Source organism: Sander vitreus, chromosome 19 (genome assembly GCF_031162955.1).
Source record: "Sander vitreus isolate 19-12246 chromosome 19, sanVit1, whole genome shotgun sequence".
Lineage (NCBI taxonomy): Eukaryota > Metazoa > Chordata > Actinopteri > Perciformes > Percidae > Sander > Sander vitreus.
In genome coordinates this window covers 17,222,880-17,244,093 of record NC_135873.1, presented here as the reverse complement: position 1 = coordinate 17,244,093, position 21,214 = coordinate 17,222,880, and the positions used below count along the sequence as shown (strand labels likewise).

The window sequence follows — 21,214 nt, the reverse complement described above, 5'->3', positions numbered from 1 at the left end:
GAGCCCCTAAAACAAAGGCATTTGTAAACACCACTACCACCGGGGTTGCTTTGTAGTCTGGACCAAGGTTATTATAGTTTTGCATTTTTCATTAGTTTCTATTTAAATTTTGTTTTGACTTTTTGTTTTCAAATTCAGTTTAGTTTAATTAGTTTTTAAAGCGGGTTTGCTAGTTTTTATTTTTTGAAAATGCTTAGTTTTAGTTTAGTTTTTGTGTTTTAGACTTTTTTGTAATATGGGTTATTTGTCGGGGGACTCAAAAAGGTCAGAAAAGGTATTGTGTAATAATAACTCAACAAAAACATCACACAATTTTAGAAATATGTATTCACAATGTATTACCATAGGCTGTGTGCACATGATAACCACCGGAGTAATTTGGAAGTGAAAAAGTTGAATATTAAAGTTATTACCTAACTGTCAGTTATTAATGTTAATTTGCAGAGCTACTTCCCGGTTCAACGTTTAATGTTTTGGGCCTCTGGCATTATTTGGACTCTGAACTGAAAAAACATTTGCCAACTTTATTCTATCACAAATCAGTTAATGTGTTTAATTTAACGTATAGGTGTGGTCCTCAACATGCGTGGCGTGGCACTTCGGTGTATGGGTGACCTCCGGAGGGCAGCAGAGAGTTACCAGGCTGCTGTGGACATTTGCCAAGAGTATGAGGACATGCCAAACTGGGCTGTAGCTCAGGCTAACCTTGGTAAGATATGCTTCTCAACAGAGCTGGCACTAACCTATTTGGTGCCCTAGGCAAGATTTCAGCTGTTTTTGTCGCTTTTTTGGCTGTTTATGTTGTTTTTTTTAATTTTTTTTTATTGTTTTTCTTTTTTTTTTTACATTTTTGTCTTTTTTTTCTGAGGTTTTAGTCGCATTTTTCAACATTTTAGTCACTTTCTTTAACTTTTTTGTCGCTCTTTTCAATGTTTCTAGTTTTTTTTTCTTCGTTTTTCTTTTAACTTTTTTCGCCTTTTTCAGTGTTTTTCAAAGTTTTTGTTGCTTTTTCCAACATTTATGTCGTTTTTTTCAAACATTTACACCATTTTCTTCTCAACACATGCTTCTTTCAATGGACTTCAGGTCTGAGAGATGACTTTGTGCTTCTTCTTCCTCATGAAGGACTGTTATGTCTGAAGGCCGGAGCCAAAGGACTGGCGCAGAGAAACCTGACTGAGGCCGTGCAGCTCTTCTCTGAGCTGGATGAAAAAGGTCACGAGGCGAATTTCATCCCAGTGCTGCTGGAGCTGGGGCAGCACTATGTGAAGCAACAGCAGCTGGACTTTGGCAAAGGATGCTACGAATGGGCCCTGCTGCTCGCTATCAGTGCCGACCTGTTAGACTGTAAGTATGGAAGTCACCAGTTGTGAAATGTAACTAAGTACATTTACTCAAGTACTGTACTTAAGTACAAATGTTGAGGTACTTGTAATACTAGTAATACTAATACTAATAATAATTCTACTTCTACTCCGCTACAAGCCTACAAGTCCAGCTGAGATGATTAGACCATTAAACACACAACTGTTTGGATCCTTTACACTTTCTACAATGTGTGGATTGTTCTGCATTGAGTACTTTTACTTTCAATACTTTAGGTACATTTGATGAAACTTACATACTTTTACTTAAGTAACATTTTCAATGCAGGACTTTTACTTGTAACAGAGTATATTTACAGTGTGGTATTAGTACTTTTACTTACTAAGTAAAGGATCTGAATACTTCTTCCACCACTGTAGTTCACACATTGTTTCATGTGCTATTTTTTCAATGAACTGAACTGCACTGTCACTCATTGCCAGGCCAACTGACTGCAACCAAACAGCTGAGCCGTCTCTATGAGTGTGAGAGTCCAGAGCAGGCCCAGTGTATCATCTACAGCCAGCACCAGGTCCAGCTGCTGAGACACACAGGAGACAGAGGACAGGAGGGAGACGCACTGGTAGCCATCAGCCAGCTCTACCTCACCCTGGCCACAGAGAGGTTTGTGTGTGTGTGTGTGTGTGTGTGTCTGTCTGTGTGTGTCTGTCTGTGTGTCTGTGTGTCTGTCTGTCTGTCTGTCTGTATAGCTAAAACTGGTCCGATATAACATTTACCTTTGCTCTTGTTTGCCCCTGTCACAAGTGTAAGTATTAAAGCCACTTATTTTTAGTGGAACAACAAATTGTGTGCAGTGTCTTCTGAAGCAGGGTTATTATAGTAAACTAAAAATAAAATGTTCTCTAACCATGTATTCTGTGTGTATATGTAGCTACGTACTTCTGAGACATTAGACCTGGCCATAACAAAAACAAACTCAAACTAAATATATAAAAACTAAAACTAAATCTTTCTGAAATACGAAAACTAGCAAACACACACTGAAAAAACTAACTCCAACTAAAATATAATTACATAAAACATAAAAAACCATAAAACTACAATAACCTTGTTCGGAAGTGGGACAAATATGTAAAACTGTTATGAATAGAGCAGAGATGGGGACTCGAGTCTGAGACTCGGACTCGAGTCGCACTTAAGTCGACTTGACTTGTGACTCGACCCAAAAGACTTCAGACTTGACTCGGACTCGAGCTTCGAGACTCGTCATCAACCTGTTTTCATGCAATTATTGCTTTTAAATAATGAGATGAGAATAAAATAATGAGACGTTACATTTAGTCACAGGTAACAAGCTAACCATCGCAAAGTGTTGTGCTAATGCTGGGAACAGGCAAATTGTATCTTTATAGTTAATAGTTGCTGAGGCTCAGACATCCATGGCACACAGGAGGCGGGGCGCATGGATCCATCTCCCCAGGATAAAACGCTGTGTCGGGTGGGCAAACTCATGTGATGCGTAATTGATCCCGTGGATGATTTGTAGGCTATTAAGTGAAGAAGGTGTACCCGGTCCACCAAACACATATTTCTGTTGTATCTATTGTCTATTGTCTATTGTTCATATACTCGATACTAAGGAGGAAATTCGGTCAGTGCTGAATACGTCAAGTATTGAATACGGTACCTTAGCGCTAGTCATTCATAATGATGGGTTTACAGTTTGGAGCTACCGGACTAATCTAAGTTTTTGAATGTTTTCAGGGCTTACAGGGCGGCTCTCGACTTCACCAAGACCAGTTTGGGTATTTTCATTGACCTGGGCTGCAGGGAGAAGGAGGCGTGGGGCTGGCTGCAAGCTGGGAAGATCTACCACCTGCTGGATCAGACGGAACTGGTGGACCTTTACGTTCAGGTCTGACAGCAGCTGTGTAGCTACGAAACTGTGTTAAGTGTCAAAGTGTCAATGTATTGTGAATACATAATCCGTCCCTTTTCTGGTGGGCTTTTGTTTTGAAAAATCAGCAGGGAGTGTTGACTGTTATTAATGGTGATTCATCAGTGACTGAAAAATTATTTTGCTTTCAAGCCAGAACTAATTGTAGTTCGTAATAACCATAGACTGTATATAAAGGTGAATCCCACTGTACAAAAGTGAAGCCAAAATATCCAGGATACGGGCGCTGACATCTTGTGATTTTGGAGCCAGTGTCTGCGCAGTAGTGATCAGGCGGCGGATCGGTGGTATCGAAGTCCCGCCCATACACCTGCCCAAATCACAAGTCAATCACAGCTGTCAATCATGACATTTCACCCCGTTTTCATAGTATCTAAATAACTAATGATACATGACCTGCACTGCAGCCAGCCACCAGAGGGCGACCCAGATGTTTTGGCTTCACTTCCACAGTCTATGCATCAACCCCTGTTAATAACTAAATATGTAGTGACTGAAAACAGTATTTGTGTTAAAAAGAGACACGGAGTGGTGAGTAGGACTCTGAACTGGTTCTGTATTGAAATGAATGAAATTATGAGAGCCATTATGGTACAAATAATTCCACTCCAAAAACTAGAATAATACATGTTATCAAATGATGAACACAGGACTTCACATTTGTAATTTGTGTTTTTAGTGCCCTCTCTGGCCACAAGACCCTAAGCAGCTGCTCGGTTGGCTTTAGTTTAGTGCTGCCTTTGACAGGTAAACTAAAACTGTATTTTTTATTGATGTCGTTGTCAGGCAGCTCAGGATGTCGCTTTGAGTACAGGAGACACCAAGTTCATCCTGAAGCATCTGGAAGCTGCAGGCGACATTTTCTTCAACAGCAACCACGACAGGGACAAGGCTATCACCTTCTACAGGGTATAGTCTGAATAAAACACTGAGTTGATACAAATATATACAGTATACACACACACATATATATACATATATATATATATATACCCTTTATAATTATCTCAGTTAGTTCTGATGTAAGTTTAGGTTATTTATCCATGTTTTTAGAAAAAAAAATGTTTAGCCATTACAGTAAATGCAGGGTTGGTAATGTTGAAAAGCTAGCAAGATTTAAAAGTAGCATCTCCTCTGGGCTCCGTCTAACCCCTCCCCCTGCCCTCGGGGCTGGGACAGGAAATGGACAGCAATTTTACTCCATGTCTGATTCACCGGTGGGGTAGAGTACGGGCAGCGGGGCAAGGAGGCATTTAATTGGTTCTTTTTCCAAGCGGACCGCAAGTTTTTACAGGATTACAGCAGCTACAGATGACAGATCTTTTTTCGCTTTCGAGCCCAGGAGTTATATATGGCTGTCGGGGTGTAAAGACCATTTCAAAAAAGTTATAACAAAATTAATATTGTAAATACTTACCAACCCTGCCTTTAAGCAACCTTAGGCCTTTTGTGGTGTTACAGTATTACTATTATTGTTAAGAATGATGCTGGAGTTATCCTTTAAGCCTCTTGTAATATCCTGTGTATCTCTGTGTATCCCATCGTGTAGGATCGTGCTCTGCCCATCGCTGTGAAGAGCAGCAGTGTGCGTTCCAGGCTGAGGTTGTGTAATAAGTTGACTGATCTGATGCTCAGTCTCAAGCTGTATGGGGAAGCTGTGGAGTTTGCTCAGACTGCACTGGACATCAGTATCACTCTGGGTACGGAAAACCTCCAACACAAAGTTTAGAATTTTTAAATTGTTAGTTTAGGATTGTGAGTTATGGTTGTTTGCACTTTATCTGTAGAACGACCTTGTGAGAAGTATTAAAGGTCCCATATCATGCTCATTTTTAGGTTCATAATTGTATTTTAGGTTTATACTAGAACATGCTTAGATGCTTTAATGTTAAAAAAAAAACATGTTATTTTTCTCATACCTGAATGTCTGAATATACCTGGAGTCATCTTCTGTCTGAAACGCTCCGTTTTAGCGCCTGTTTTTTTAAGACCCCCTCCCAGAAAGCCCACTTTGCTCTGATTGGTCAACCTTTCCGGGTCTTCTGCATCTGCACTCTCTGAGTCGCTGTACTATCATTGCAGCCGGGGAATGACTGTAACGGCACCGTAGCGGCACTTTCTACATTTCTATATATAGTATAGTTGTGACATCACAACCGTACAGAAGTCCTGACAGCTCGTTTAAAGGCACATTTTCTGAATACAGGTTGTGTGCGTTTCTCTGTGGATTAGGCATTTTTAGACTTTTACAGTATAGTGCCTGCTTTATAATCAACAAAGGTATGGAAATCTCACTTTGGGACCTTTATGAGGCAAGCTACATAGCGAGATTTTGGACTGCCATCACTAACTGCACGTCACACCGCATCCCTGATTAAGGACTTTGATACGTTTGGTACGATGATGGTCCTAGATGAACCAATGTAACTGAAGGATTTTTTTTAAAGATCAACAGTGCCACTTTAAACTTAAATCCTTCTGTCAGGAGGACCTCTAAAAATGTCCACACTTTAAATCCACCAACAGTAAAGTTTTCAGGAACAAACAACATACTGATGATTCAGCTAATTATAGAGCTTTGCCAGTAGGGCTGCCCCATCTTAGTCCATAAGTCGAGTAATCGGTTGTTTTGGTTTTTAATGCTTTTTTATGCTGAATAAACACATTTGTGGTAAACACAAGATTTAAAGCGGTGCTTTTGCATGATTGTGTGGAGAAACAGATGATAAATGGACTGCATTTAAATTGCGCTTGTCTAGTCTTAACAACCACTCAAACCGCACAGATCTGTCGATTAAATAAAATAATTGATCAGTCGACAAAATGATATGACTGTAAGTCGAGCCCTCATTGCCAGTCCTGGAGCTTAAATGTGAAGTCTATCCAGCTGGTAGCGAAAAGAAAATCTAAAGCGTTCAATCAGAAAATGTGTTCAACAGGTTAAATGGCAATTCATAAAATAGATTGACAGATGAGATATCTTATGCAAGAGGAAAGTTCATGAGTGGTTCATCCTTTGGGGACCATGGATGTGCTCAGCAAATGTCAAGCCCATTACATTACATTTATTTTCTGGTGTGAAAGTATGAAATTTGGTGAGCACAGCCATTAGAAATCTTCCTCTGGGTACCATAAATATCATTATGAAATGTCATGGTATTCTGGCCAACAATTGTTGGTATTCATTGCTCTGATCCAAAGCGGTACACAGGCGAACTGATGACTAAACTCAAGTCATGTGCTATAACTGAATAACTGTCTCCCTTTGTGTTTGGTTGTACATACAGGCGAGCGTCTGAATGAGCGAGTGGCTTACCATCGACTGGGCTCTCTGTACCACAGTCTGGACCAGTATGAACTGGCTGAACATCATTACCTGAAAACCCTGACCCTCTGTCCAACAACTCTGCAGTTTGATGAGGAAACACTGTACTATGTTCGGGTGTACCAGACGCTGGGGGACATCATATTCAATGACCTGAAGGTAAGGGATTATATAATAGATATGTATCTGGAGTTTACTACTAGCACTTAGACAATGCGACACACACAGATTCCATCGTCCATAGATAATGCCCACCTTGTAATGTGAAATAAAGCCCCAAATATCTCACGATATCAGTTGAAAATAGTCTCGCTTGAGCTTCTTTACATTTCATTTTTAATCTTTGCCAATATGTGACCGTTCTCATTTGTAATTTTGACTTGGATCGGAGCTTTATTGGATGTTCTAGCTCGTTTCCACAGGAGAAACCATGGTCTAAATATAGTTCCTCAGCCATGGCTCCCCAAAAAGAACCTGCTTTGGGGTTTGTACTTTCTGATGACCAACAATCAGGGAGCTTTAGGTGCCAAATGTTTCTAGCTAGTTGAACATAAACCTTCCAGCTGTTTCACCATGCAGCTTTATTTACACAGTAAGAAGGAATGCAAAAATGGGTTCTTCTAGTTCATAGTTTAGTTCCTGAGATTATTAAATTAAACTACATTTCGCTGACGCGCTAATCCAAAGGGACTTCCATTCACATACCGATGGCGCAGCATCGGGAGCAATTTGGCGTTCAGTGTCTTCCCCAAGGACACGTCGACATGTAGACTGTAGGAGCCAGGGATCAAACCACCAACCTTCCAATTGGTAGATGAGCGCTCTTCCACCTGAGCCACGGCAGATTAGTTCACGTCGCTCCTTAGTACCTGGGACTATTGTCAAGAGTCACCAGAGTTATGAGATACTTAGCACAAAGTAGCTGCGGTTCCATTTTTTGATCCCATTACCTGGAGATCACAAGTTAATTACTTTGCTATCTTGGAATATAAAATAGTTTCCTCAGGCGGAGAAAACAAATGTTATTGGAATGCTGCATGGACAACAGACACAAAAATATCCTAAGTGTGCCACCGCATTCTCTTCGCACTGGGCACAATGTGTGACTCACAAAATTTGAGCTCATGTCTAGCGAAATTCAGGTAATCTGCCCAAAGGTGGGACATCATTCTTTTGCAAGACACATGTACTGTACAGTATGTGTTAAGTCTTGGCTATTATGTCCCTATTTAAATTCCAAGTCAAAACACTCAAGTCCCAAGCATCTTGTAGGAAATACAATGACTGTGGTGGAATTTCCAGCGTAGGAACTCATGCTATGTGAGTTGAGACAGTGGTATTCAGGTCTCATTCAGGTCAGTGTCCATAATCTCCAACCATAACCATTACTTTCCAGGCAGAGGAGTACTCCAACTCTGTGCCTTCTTCAGGGAATCTAGGCAGCTGCATGGTAAGGGAATGTTTTGTTTCAGGACTGTCTCCTTTTGGACGTTGATGGACCTGCCCCACTTTTGCACTTTTACTTCCCAGAGAGAGAGAGATAGGCTGAACTAGGCTTTAGCATCTGTGTTTTAGGCATCTGCAATATCTTTGTTTACATTGAAGTTTCAGATAAACTTAACGCCTCCCGCATTAGTTTAAAAACACCTTCATGAAGACAGGAACCTCAGAAGTTGGAGTGGCGACTACACTGTACCGTGTAATCCCAAACTCTCCTCAGTTGTGAATTCATTACATGCTCCTGTGTAATTCATCAAGGTCCAACGAACCTTCTTCACATTTGTGAAATGAGTTGTGCTGCTTCTGAGTTTTTCCTTAACAATAGTCTATATCCACGACGTTCCACTTCCGGGATCGCTCCGTGGCCGCCAGAAAATCTGCCAGATTTCACTCAATTAGGCCGGATATCCGCTGCCTTGGGCTTCTTTTGTGTTGGCATTTTAAACTCCGGTGGATTTGTGAGGACTATGGTTAACTGCTCCTCAGATCTCTGCAGGGTAAATCCAGACAGCTAGCTAGACTATCTGTCCAATCTGAGTTTTCTGTTGCACGACTAAAACAACTTTTAAACGTACACGTTCCACCAAAACAAGTTCTTTCCTGAGACTATTTTGCAGCGGCACCGCAGCTTTTTTCCGAGCTTAGCACTGCCCAAGACGATTGTGATTGGTTTAAAGAAATGTCAATAAACCAGAGCACGTTTTCCTCCCAACCCCCGAATGCTATGCAGAGTGTGGACTACCTTAACAATGACCAATGTGATTACATAACACTTTGTGAAGTGGTGGGATATTTTGTTCTCTACAGGACCCATTTGACGCTGCAGGCTACTACCACCTGGCTCTGGCTGCAGCCATGGATCTGGGCAACAAGAGGTCTCAGCTGCAGCTGTGCACCCGCCTCGCCACCATCTACCACAACTTCCTAATAGACCGTGAGCTCTCTCTCTTCTTTTACCAGAAGGCTAGAGCATTTGCTGCAGAGCTGAACGTGAGGAGGATTAATATCTCACCGGATCAGCAGTGTAGCAGCACCACACAGTACAAGACCACCGGACAATAGGAAAGGCACATTGAGAAGTCAAATCTTTGTTTTACAAAAAAAACTAAACTTTTGCAAAGTGAAACAAAAACTTCAGCAGATGACTGAATGAAAGTTTTTTGGTACAGAAAAAAATTAATTTCCAGAGAAGCCTTATGAATTATTATGCATTAATGACTGCGGCAACGGATTTACAGTGGCGATTCTAGAGGAGGGCAAGGGGGTTCAGTGCCCCAGTAGTATTAAGCCTGTTAAGATTTTGGCCCTCTAACTGTGGTTACTTCGATCTCGGCCAGCATTGCTGTCTTTAAAAGTCTCTCTTCTAAAGCTTGTGAAGATAGTGGTATCATATAAAAGTAGATGATCCAAGGAATCCTTGGTACCAACCATGACATGCCAGTTTGTCAAAGAGGGGGATAAATAATGCCCTAAAGTTTGGCGTTGGGAAGGGAAAAATCCCTTGACCTCTCATCTCAAAATAACTGACTCAAAATGGGTTCTGTGGGTACCCACGAGTCGACTATTTACAGACATGCCCACTTTATGCTAATCCCATGCAGTTTGGGGCAAGAAACATGCAGTTTTTCTCATGCAGTATAAATATGTTATTTTCGTCTATACTAAAATGGTGTATTTGTAAATGTCTGCATACTGGGGCCACCATTTTTCTTAATTGATTCTTGAATGGTCTAAAATAGTTACATTTTGCACCAAATCTGTGTAACAAATGGTATCAACCCCAAAATGCTGCAACAACTCATGAGACATAATAGAGCGTTTAAATGGACATCATATACTTTTATCATCATGTTTAAAGCCCTTATACACTCGCCCAATCAAAAATACAATGTTCATTACAGATTTATGACTTGAAAAACTTAAACCGTGCTAAGATGCATCTCAAATGAATCTTCAGGTTCCCAGCTTTCAGATGATGTAATCACTTCTATGTGGCATACAGTATAGGTTACTGTTGACCTGCTATCTTCCTTAAAGGATCCCCTTTCCTCCCCTAAAAAGACAAAACGGGTCTCTAAGGGTTAATATATTTGTTATACAAATTGCATGTAGCCCCAGCCTGACCGCCCCCCCCCCCCCTCCCCCTTACTTTAAAGGTCCTATGATAGGCCTTAGTGGTCCCCTAATACTGTATCTGAAGTCTCTTTTATATAGGCCTTAGTGGTCCCCTAATACTGTATCTGAAGTCTCTTTCCCGAAATTCAGCCTTGATGCAGAATTACAGCCACTAGAGCCAGTCCCAGTTTCCTTAGGATGTGCCATTTCTGTGTCTGTAGCTATTGAGGAGGAGAGAGGGGGGGCCAAGGTGGAGAGTGGGGGTGTGGCCTTGACCAACTGCCACTTTGCTCGTTTGAAAGCCATGATGTCTCTCTCTTTCTCATGGGGGGGCCAAATTCTCTGGGCGGGCAAAGCAGAGAAAGGGGAGGTAACCTTCCTCCTTATGACGTCATAAGGAGAAGATTCCAGATCGGCCCATCTGAGCTTTCATTTTCTCAAAGGCAGAGCAGGATACCCAGGGCTCGGTTTACACCTATCGCCATTTCTAGCCTCTGGGGGACCATAGGCAGGCTGGGGGAACTCATATTAATGTTAAAAAACCTCATAAAGTGAAATGTTCATGCCATGGGACCTTTAAATAGAGATAATGAAAGATCCAGGATGTCCATTCATTTGCATTGTAAAACGTTATGTGTGCACAAGTTCAAAATTCAGGATTTAATTTTACTGTCCACTCAGGCCTCTGTTAATCCACAGAAAAGATACATATATATATAGATATAGATAATACAGATAAATATAATAAACCAAGAAATAAAAAAGCTTTAAGTAATTGTATGTTACGTCTTGACGTTATGTCACTTAATTATAAGTCGCTTTGGATAAAAGCGTCAGCTAAATGACATGTAATGTTATTGCCCTTATGTGTGAGGTCATTTATGATTCATTTTTTCAGTTTCTTTTTTGTAATTTGTCGAAACAAGAGAAGTGAAATGCAGATTTTAATTGATCACTCATGAACACAACTATCATATAATGACATCGAATGTGTTCTCGTACCTTGATTTTTATTTAATTTTTTCATTAAGCAAGATATTTTCTAATGCAGCTGCTCATCTATTGGACTGTATCCACCTTCATTTTTTTATTTCCAGATTTTTGGTCAAAATAAAATGATGTAACTGTGTACTTGTCCATACAACAAAACTGCGTTGTCTATTATGTTTGGTAATTGGATGGGTGGCTCAAAAAAAACACTAACACTTTAACCAGAGGCTGCTGTTCGTGTCCTGTGTGAAAACAAAATCAATGTTGACTTGATTATGTAACATATTTAACCTACGTAGCACACGTACATAACTTTTATTACGTAACAAAAGTAGCTTCTTATTTGAACCCAAACCATCATCTTCTACAATTTAGATTTGTGGCAGAAAACTAACCATGTAGTTTTTTTTCCGATTCACAATATTAACCCTTCAAACACTGGACTTTCACCCTGGAGACCGGGGGTTCGTGTCCCGTTTATAAAATAAACGGAACAAGCGGAACTACCCCACATTCTGTGCCATGTGCGTAAACGCAAGTAAAGTAACGTAACTAAATCTATTCATTTTAACCCAAATCACGATCTTTTTCCTAGACTTAGAAATAGTAGTCGTAGATTTGTAGCCTAAACCTAACCAAGTAGTTTTTGTGCCTAAACGTAACCAAACTGCGACCGCTTCACACCGTTAACGTTATGTTTAAAAGCGTAACCGATAAGGATGGAAAATGCTCATTTTTCCTGCCACCGCTAGGGGCGCTAAGTTATGAAATGCTTCTATAGAGCTTGACAGTGTGGTTCCGGAAGTAAAAATCCCATTCATTTTCTCCGTAAGGATTTTGATTATCAGCCATAACGTCTAAACCATCCGAGGTAGACTGACCACCGCTGAGCCGAACTTTGGCTGCCCTGGATAACCGGAATAATGAAGCTGTTTATCAACTGGCACGGTAACTCTGTGTTTTTTTAATGCGGCCACCAGCACATTCATGTGAAAGAGACCGAGCAGTTATTTACAGCTGTTAATCATCAGAACCATGAGTGAAGTATTTAATATGATACGACGATATGATGAAGTACGGGAATATTTTGGTTATAGCGACAGCAAAAACATATTCCACAAGGTGAAACATAAACAGTATAAACACATAACATAGAATAGAATAAGCTGCAGAAACACTAACAATGATTTCCAAATATCAAAGTAAGGCTTAAATAAGTTATTTTACATGCCTTTAATGTAGAATGTTTATAGTTTTTTTGTCTGATAATGAACTATTGTGCACATGTGACGCACACACATCTGAAAGTAATGTAAGACTTTCTTTCGCCAAGGCAACGGAGAAGAAACGTATGATTAATATGTGTATCTTTCAGAAGTGTTGCATTTATAATTTACCAGGAGCTGATTAATTAACAGTGTGTGGAGTATTTTTGGTTTGATGTATTTTGGAGCTGTAGTGATGGAATTAGAGTGTAAAAGCAACAACCCTATCAGAAATCCCATCAACAGGACTTTGACACTGCTGCCTTTAAAGAACAATAAGAGTATTTCACCTGCTGTCTGTAGTAGTAGTAGTAGTAGTAGTCTCTGTCTCAGCATGTACCAGTGGTAAGAAAAAGTATGTGAACCTTTTGGAATTTCATGGTCTTCTGAATAGATTTGTCATAAAATGTGATCTGATCTTCATCTAAGTCAAGGGTATTGACAAATATAATGTGTCTTAAATAACAACAATTTTTTTTGATCTTTCATGTCTTTATTGAGAACAACCAAAAAGACCTCATAGTGCTTGTGGAAAAAGTTATGTGAACCCTTGAGTTAATGGGCTTGGAGGTGTGGACTACAGCTACTTTGACTGATAAAAAGTAAAGAAGAAACATGCTTATGTGAGCCATGCCTCGCCAAAAAGAGCTTTCAGAGGACCCACGATCAATAATTGTTGATTTACATAAAGCTGGCAAGGGTTACAAAGTTATTTCAAAGACTTTAGAAATTCACCAGTCTACAGTTAGGCAAACAATCTACAAATGGAGACACTTTGGGACTGTTGGTACTCTACCAAGAAGTGGGCGCCCAGTCAAAATTACACCAAGAGCACAACGAAGACTCATCAACGAGGTCAAGAAACAATCCCGAATGACAGCCAAAGATTTGAAGGCATCATTGGAACTGGCTAACATCTCTGTTCATGAGTCTGGACAAGCAGGGTATCTACAGCAGGACACCACGAAGGAAGCCACTGCTTACTAAAAAGAACATTGCTGCACGCCTGAAGTTTGCAAAAGAGCACATTGACACTCCACAGCGGTATTGGCAAAATGTTTTGTGGACTGATGAAACTAAGACTGAAACACACAGCACTACATCTGGCGTAGAAAGGGCACGGCATATCATCATGAAAACATTATCCCAACTGTAAAGTATGGTGGAGGAAACATTATGATTTGGGCCTGCTTTGCTGCATCAGGGCCTGGTCAGCTTGGAATCATTGAGGGGAAGATGAATTCCCAAGTATATCAGACCATTCTTCAGGATAATGTGAGAATGTCTGTACGTCAGCTGAAAATGTGCAGAAGGTGGGTGATGCAACAACGACCCAAAGCACCGGAGCAAGTCCACAACAGAATGGCTTCAGAAAAATAAAATCCGCCTTTTGGAGTGGCCAAGTCAGAGCCCAGACCTCAACCCAATAGAGATGCTATGGATTGACTTGAAGAGGGCCATACACATGAGACGTCCAAAGAATATGACAGAGCTAAAGCAGGTCTGCCAGGAAGAATGGGCTAAGATTCCTCCTCAACGATGTGCAGGTCTGATCCACAGCTACAGGAAGCGCCTGATTGAGGTTACTGCTGCCAAAGGGGGGTCAACCAGTTATCAATTGTAAGGGTTCACGTACCTTTTCCACTGCCATTTTGAACGTTGAATGGGTGTGTTCAATAAAGATATGAAAGATCAGAATGTGTTTATTATTTTAGACAAATACCCTTGACTTAGATGAAGATCAGATCACATTTTATGACAAATTTATTCAGAAACCCATAAAATTCCAAAAGGTTCACGTACTTTTTCTTGTCACTGTACCATGAACCATCTGAACAAACGCACATATGCTCTGGGTTGCAGGCAAACTCTTAAATGAACGTAGGAGCAGTCTTGAAAGAGGATGGAAATATCATTATAGAATTATGTTACACTAGTGACAGACTTTATTAATGAAGCATAGCGTAAGTTCTGGCAGGTCACGGAGTCAAGCTCGGCTATTATCTCAGCTCATAGCTGACAGTTCCTAAGCCAGCACACCAGCTGATGGCTCAGCTGATTCCCTCTTTTGATTGGATTTCCAAATTGCGTGCTCTATTTAAACTGCTTTTCCCAGCCTACCTTGCTGCAGCTCTGCTAGCGCTTGCAACCCACCTCCACCTCAGCTCCTCTTTTTTAAATTCATGTTGTCTGACTTAATCAATGTCGTGTCTCTGTCATTGATGCTGCTCTGTTCTCTACCCTATGGGGATCCTGCACTGCTGCTCTCCCCGCTTAAGGCTTTCCATATAGGCAGGGGGGTGTGCTCTCCCTGCCTCATGCTTTCCACATATGCACGTGGAAGTGTGGAGAGGTCCCAGAACAGAGCCATACCGCCCAATACAAATTGCAGATGAATTTATCTATTTTGACAAAGTGGTCCTGACTGAAATGATCCATAGTGAACTATACACTCAATTACTCTGGAAGAATCTGACAAGAGATGGATGTTTTAACAAAGGTGGGAATTTGCCAACTGCCTCTACAACAGGGTTTCCACGGGGTCTTAAAAAGTCTAAAATTCCCAAATCTAAATGTTACATTTGCTGAAGTATTGCGTTTTAGGTCTTAAATCATTCTAAACAGGTCTTAATTTTCCTACTCTAATAACCTCCGAAGAGTATCCTCTTATGTTCACTGAAATGCTCCCGCAGTGCTCTAGAATGTTGTTTTTTTCATTCCGTGGTGTTGTAGTTTGATCTTTCGCTAGTCCAAATGCGATTCGCTGTGTTACGACTACAAATGAGACCGACATGCAACTTATATTTCAGCCAATCAGCTTTCGTGTTATTGGCACGAGTCTCTTTCGAATTGTACCACAGACATGAAACGGATTGTATTCTTCAGCTATGAGGAAGTGCAAGTTTAGCGATACTGAAGGAAAACTGAATTTAGGGTTTGGTTAAAGCCAGTTGCTAACAACGTATTTGAAGCCTACTGCTACTTATGCAAGAAATCAGTTAAACTGGAAACGTTAGGAAAAAAACGACAGCAGCCAGCCCTGCCAAGTATGTGGCGGCTCCAGCCTGGGCCCCAGCACTACTCCAATCTGAGTTTTCTGTTGCACGACTAAAAACAACCTTTGAACGTACACACGTTCCACCAAAACAAGTTCCTTCCCGAGGCTATTCTGCAGCCGAACCGTTGCTCCGCCCATGACGATTGTGATTGGTTTAAAGAAATGCCAATAAACCAGACCCTCCTCCGCGGCGCTGTGGAGGAAGGTCTGGCAATGCGAGACTGTGTTCTGTGTCACGTGCATAACCAGTATTGAAGTAACGCAACAAACCAATCTCAGTAGTGCCTAAACTTAATCAAACCGCGACCGTTACGTTCTCTGGTTTAGATATGAGGAGGTAAAATGCTCCTGGGGGTGGTATTAGAGAGTTGGAATAAACTATCTATATCGTCGTATGGTCTAGGGGAGTTGTTGACTAGTACCTACCTGCAGCTGACATTAACAACAGCACATTTGATCAGCTTTTAGGATCTTCTGCCGGCCTTGTCATTGGTTCCCAAATAGGCCTATGTTAGTGTTAGCATGTTTCCATCTATCAGATTAGCAACAAAAAAAAAAAGATTACTTCCTCCAGGTTCACACAAAAGTCAGGAAGTTGAAATATGGCTGTCATGATAACAAGGGACTTAAAGTATTTAAAAAGTAGAATGATTTCAACTTTAAACCAATGCATGGAGTTATTCATCGTTCAAATGAGTCTGATGCCATAACTTTTAATGATTTGCGGTATTGGAAGCATTTCACTGTCATTCTTATTTTGATCACTGGATGGCACCAAAGTAAGGACTTATCCTACTGTATACACAGTGGATTCAATAATAGCAGAACAATAAAAACAGTTTGGGTTTAAGGCCTTCAGGCTCGAGGAGTGTGTAATTAATGAGTCATAGTGTGTCAAACAGTCGGATAAATATTACCAAGTGCTGTCTGCATCCCTCCATTGCCTTCAGCAACCTGTGTATTCCTGCTGAACAAGAAGCCCTGTGTTTCCTCAAGTGACAGACTATTTCAAACAAACACACCCACGGCTGGGTGAGCAGCACATGTCTCTGTCCTCACCCCTCTCGTCTGAGAAAACAAACTGGGCCGCTCGGCGTTGCGTAGACATGAGCGCTCCACAGTCTGCCTCCCCTCTGGGACTGTGCGCCTGTCAGAGGAAGGCAAGAATTCAAAAACAGCCTCACATCTATAGCATGTGTCGGTGGGTGGTGGAAGAAGCATTCAGATCGTTTACTTTAGGTAAAAGTACTAATACCACACTAAAAATACTCTGTTACGTTAAGTAAAAGTCCTGCATTGAAAATGTTACTTAAGCAAAAGTATGGAAACGGACTAAAAGCTTTAGTGCGTAACTGTTTTTTTATATTACATTCAAGCCATTGCCAAATGAGTTGATACAAAGCTAATTAAGACTATCAGCTCCACACAACTCTCTGTATTTCTCTAACTCTTAAAATACTGACGCTTGGTTGGTGTCTCTCAGCGTCGCGTACGACCAAAAATTCTCCCTTTAGCGTCTGTACGGGACGCACCAGGCAGAGCAGCACCTCGACCGAGCGATGTAGGATTAAGAGAGACAACAGTAGAGAGTAGTATGAACGATAAAATAAATCTGCGTAAGGAGGCAGGAGGTTAGGTTGGTAGATGGGTCAAACAACACAGGACTTGTTCCGTCATTGAAAGGTACATTTTGTAACTCCACCCACCATCTTTTCCTAACCCTAACTGTCCCGTTCTTGTGCCACATGTCAGTTAAACGTACGTCCCGACCCAGAGCGTCAAAAACTGATGCCAAGAGTCCCGACCAAGAGCGTCGAAATATGACGCCAAAGGGCTAGACTCGAGTCCTGAGAGCGACAAATAGTGACACCAGAGCGTCAAAAAGTGACACCAATAGTCCCGACCCAGAGCGTCAAAAAGTGACACCAATAGTCCCGACCCAGAGCGTCAAAAAGTGACACCAATAGTCCCGACCCAGAGTGTCAAAAAGTGACGGCAAGACTCCGGACCAAGTGCGCCGCGAAATATGACGCTAAAGGAGACTTTTTGCGTCAATAACAAATGCCAAAAGCACCTGACCAAGCATTGCTTTTTGACGTGAGAGTGAAGATGATTACTTCTTCCAAAGAGTCCATCAGGTTTTTTATAAATCTTCCGTGTCCTCCTTGGCTACTAGCAACTGTGTGGAGGTGGTGAGCGACCACGGAAGGCTTGTATCATGTGGACGTGCCGACAGTGTTGTTGTGATTACTTAGAATTCCTCATGGGGGCGACAGAAATTACGCACTATAGCGTATTAAATGTAAAACTAATCAATGCATGCTCACAACAGTTATATCAATCAATTAAGTCTTTAATCGGCTTATCATTTCAGCTGGACTTGTAGGCCGTTATATTGTTGGGTAGTTTAATTTATAATAAAACGTATTTTATAAACTGCATGTGTTTTGTGTGCAAAAAAATCTTACTTAGTAAAGTAACTAGTAACTAAAGCTGTCAGATTAATAAAGTGGAGTTAAAAGTACTTTAGTAAGGGTACTTAGTTACATTCCACCACTGTGTCAGTGGGTGGGTTCTTACAGGATACTCCCAACTGTGTGAGAAGCAGCTTAGTTAAAGACTCTGAGAGAAACAACATTTTTGCTGAGTGAGGTCATTTTGGACCAAGGGAAATTCCACTTCTTATAACCTGAGTCTTGTTTTTGTATTTTCTAACTATCATTCCTGTTGGTTATAATAACACCAGCTTCATTTATCTGGGGACACAGTGACTACGTTTACATGAACATAATATTCCGTTTTTTTGGTATTCTGAAAAAGACGATATTCCGACTAAGCCGTTTACATGGCTAATGAGAGTGAATATTCCCGTTTACATGCAGCCGTGCAAAATACGTTTTTTTTCCCCAAAGTTTTCCAGCTGCGGTGGACTTGTTGGACCGTGTGAACACAGCGTCTCTCTTTCATTCCTTCAACCAGCTTCTTGAAAAGGTCGGTGTAGCGATGTGTGCGCATATCCAAAAACCTGTTAAAATATAATGTTTAAAAGTAGCTGTGCTTCTCCTTCTTATCGGGTCCGCAGCCTCGCAAACTGTCGGCTGGTTGGTTTGTGTACATCAACCACAGCAACACACAGAGCTGACCATAAGCCTTAAACAGGCAAGAGGCCAAAACTGGGCGTAAACTGCGGCAAAAACCCCCCATTGAGACGCATATTCTGAATGCGCTGTATATACGTCCAAAGAATGCCTCTAAAACCCGAATAATACCGGAATATCCCACGTCTTTATGGGAAAATGCTATATTCGGAAAAAGGCCTTATTCGGAATATCCAACCGGAATATGTTTACATGAACTGCATCTATTCTGAATAATAGTGGAATATTGGTGTGCATGTAAACGTACTCAGTGACTCAGTCTGGCAGGCAGAGTGCACGTTGCAACAACACAAATATAAAATATTGTTGTAGCCAATTTAGACTTGCGTGTGTGTGTGTGTGTGTGTGTGGTAGGTTTGTGTGAATGTTGTTGGTCACTACGTCACCTGCACACCTGTGTATGTGTGCTTATTACGGCAATCACAGAGGTTTAGAAAGAGGGAATCCCAGGTGAGCAGCGAGAGGGAATTAGGATCCGGTAAGCCCAACAGTTTTTCAACTGTAGCTGTGGGCGCGTGATAGTGTGTTTTTGGTCTAGTTATATATATATATAAAAAAATTTAAAAAAAATTTAAAAAAAATAAATAAATAAATATATATATATATATATGTGTGTGTATATATATATATGTGTATATATATATATATATATATATATATATATATATATATATATATGTGTGTATATATATATATATGTGTATATATATATATATATATATATATATATATGTGTGTATATATATATATATATATATAGTCTTTTTTTCTAGTCTTTTTTTACTTTTTCAGTGGGCAAAGTCAGTTTTTGTAGATATTTTTAAACATATTAATAAATAAAGTGTTATCATTTGCACCAGCACGAGTCGGAAATGCCTTCAAATTCCCTCCAGTGGCATTCTTTGCTGTTAGATTTCCACTACAATTATGATATCATGATTAAGGGCGATTTGGGGGGGGTGAAGTTACAACATTGTTGCATATGTCATTCGGTTCGGTTTACTTTCACACTGCACTTTGTCAAACGCACCGAACTCTGTACCGGACACACGTCACGCGATCAAGAACACAGACTCCAGCCGTGCTAACATTTTAACTGGCCACACAGAGGTGAAGCATGCCAATGAACCACGTATGTGGTACTAAGTAGGAGTGGGGGATAAAAATCTATACAGTATAGCAATATTTTCTGTGGCAATACTGTATTGATTCACAGACGTCAAGTACCGATCTATTATTATATACAGTATCTGTTGGTCAGTTTGTCTGCTTGACAAAGTGAGCTGAACAAACAGAGAAATGTATCTTTTAGATAAAACAGATGTGTCCTTTTGGGGACAAAGTGTCCTTTTGGGGACATCATTTGAAATTGGGAAAAAGGTAATAAATTGCAGTATATCGCAGAATATTGCTATATCTTTAAAAATCACAATTGTATCATATCGTTACATAAGTATTGTGATGATATCGTATCGTGAGGCCTCTGGTGATTCTACTAAGTTCATCAGGGGGGCTGCAAAATGTGTGTGTGTGTGTGTGTGTGTGTGTGTGTGTGAGAGAGAGTGTGTGAGACTGCATGGTCTGGTCGTCTTAAATTGCCCTTACAAGGGGACAGTAATGAAAGCATGTCCTCATATCCCCAGTCTGCACCAAATAATGAATGACTTCATGTTTTGGAAAGAAAGAAAGAAAAGCAGCGAGCACATGGAGCTGCCTGAACACACCATCCCTGCAACAGCTACATGTAGTCCCTTATGTCTCTGTTCTCATTGGTTAAGAGGATTACAGTGTTGTACACCAGTCATTCTCAAACTTTTTCACATCAAGGACCCCTAAACTGACACAAATTAGACCCCCATCTGATATGTCCATGATGGTGTCCCATGGGTCCCCTACCTGATGGAATCTTTGCTTTTAGATGTTTTATTGCAGAAAGTGAATGAAACCCATGAGCAAAATAGTCATACAATCTGTCATTGTGTTACTTATGGATGAAATTATAGTGAAAATAAATGTTTCCCCTTTTTGTTGAGGACCCCCTGGAACCTCTTCAAGGACCCCTAGGGGTCCCCGGACCCCACTTTGAGAACCACTGTTCTACACAATACTATTGCTCACATGGGCCACTGCTGTCGAACGTTAATGCTAGGAGCACAAACTGAGAGCAGCTGAACAGAAGATCCATCAAAAGAATGACAGGAATGGGCAATAAAGGACAATGTTTGTATACTGTATGTCAGTCAAAGGCATAGATTTCAAGGAGGATGCAAGGGGATATATCCTCCCCCCCAATATTTGCATAAGTTAGATTTGTCCGCCTCAAAAAATATGAAACAACCCACTCCCCAAAAGAGGTAAAGAAATAACCGTGCAGAGGGGCTCAAAACATGTACGGAAAACAAGAACTGTGTCTGCTTGTGCTACATCGGGTGGGGGGTTAAAGAAACACAACAGGAGCGAGAATAATAAAGATGTGATTTATGTGTATTTAAACTTTGGAGCGTCTGGCTTTAAGAAGGT

General features: G+C 40.8%; 1 protein-coding gene across 1 annotated transcript in view; it reads left to right on the top strand.

Moving 5' to 3' along the window:
- sh3tc1 (SH3 domain and tetratricopeptide repeats 1) overlaps positions 1–11,359 on the top strand; it is a 33,575-nt gene extending 22,216 nt beyond the window's left edge. The window contains exons 12-19 of the mRNA XM_078276506.1: positions 569–709; positions 1,126–1,347; positions 1,809–1,989; positions 3,091–3,241; positions 4,070–4,192; positions 4,833–4,983; positions 6,571–6,767; positions 8,916–11,359. Coding sequence (XP_078132632.1) covers positions 569–709; positions 1,126–1,347; positions 1,809–1,989; positions 3,091–3,241; positions 4,070–4,192; positions 4,833–4,983; positions 6,571–6,767; positions 8,916–9,170 — 1,421 coding nt within the window. The 3' untranslated portion in view covers positions 9,171–11,359. The remainder of the gene's footprint in view (positions 1–568; positions 710–1,125; positions 1,348–1,808; positions 1,990–3,090; positions 3,242–4,069; positions 4,193–4,832; positions 4,984–6,570; positions 6,768–8,915) is intronic.
- The last annotated feature ends 9,855 nt before the right edge of the window (positions 11,360–21,214 follow it).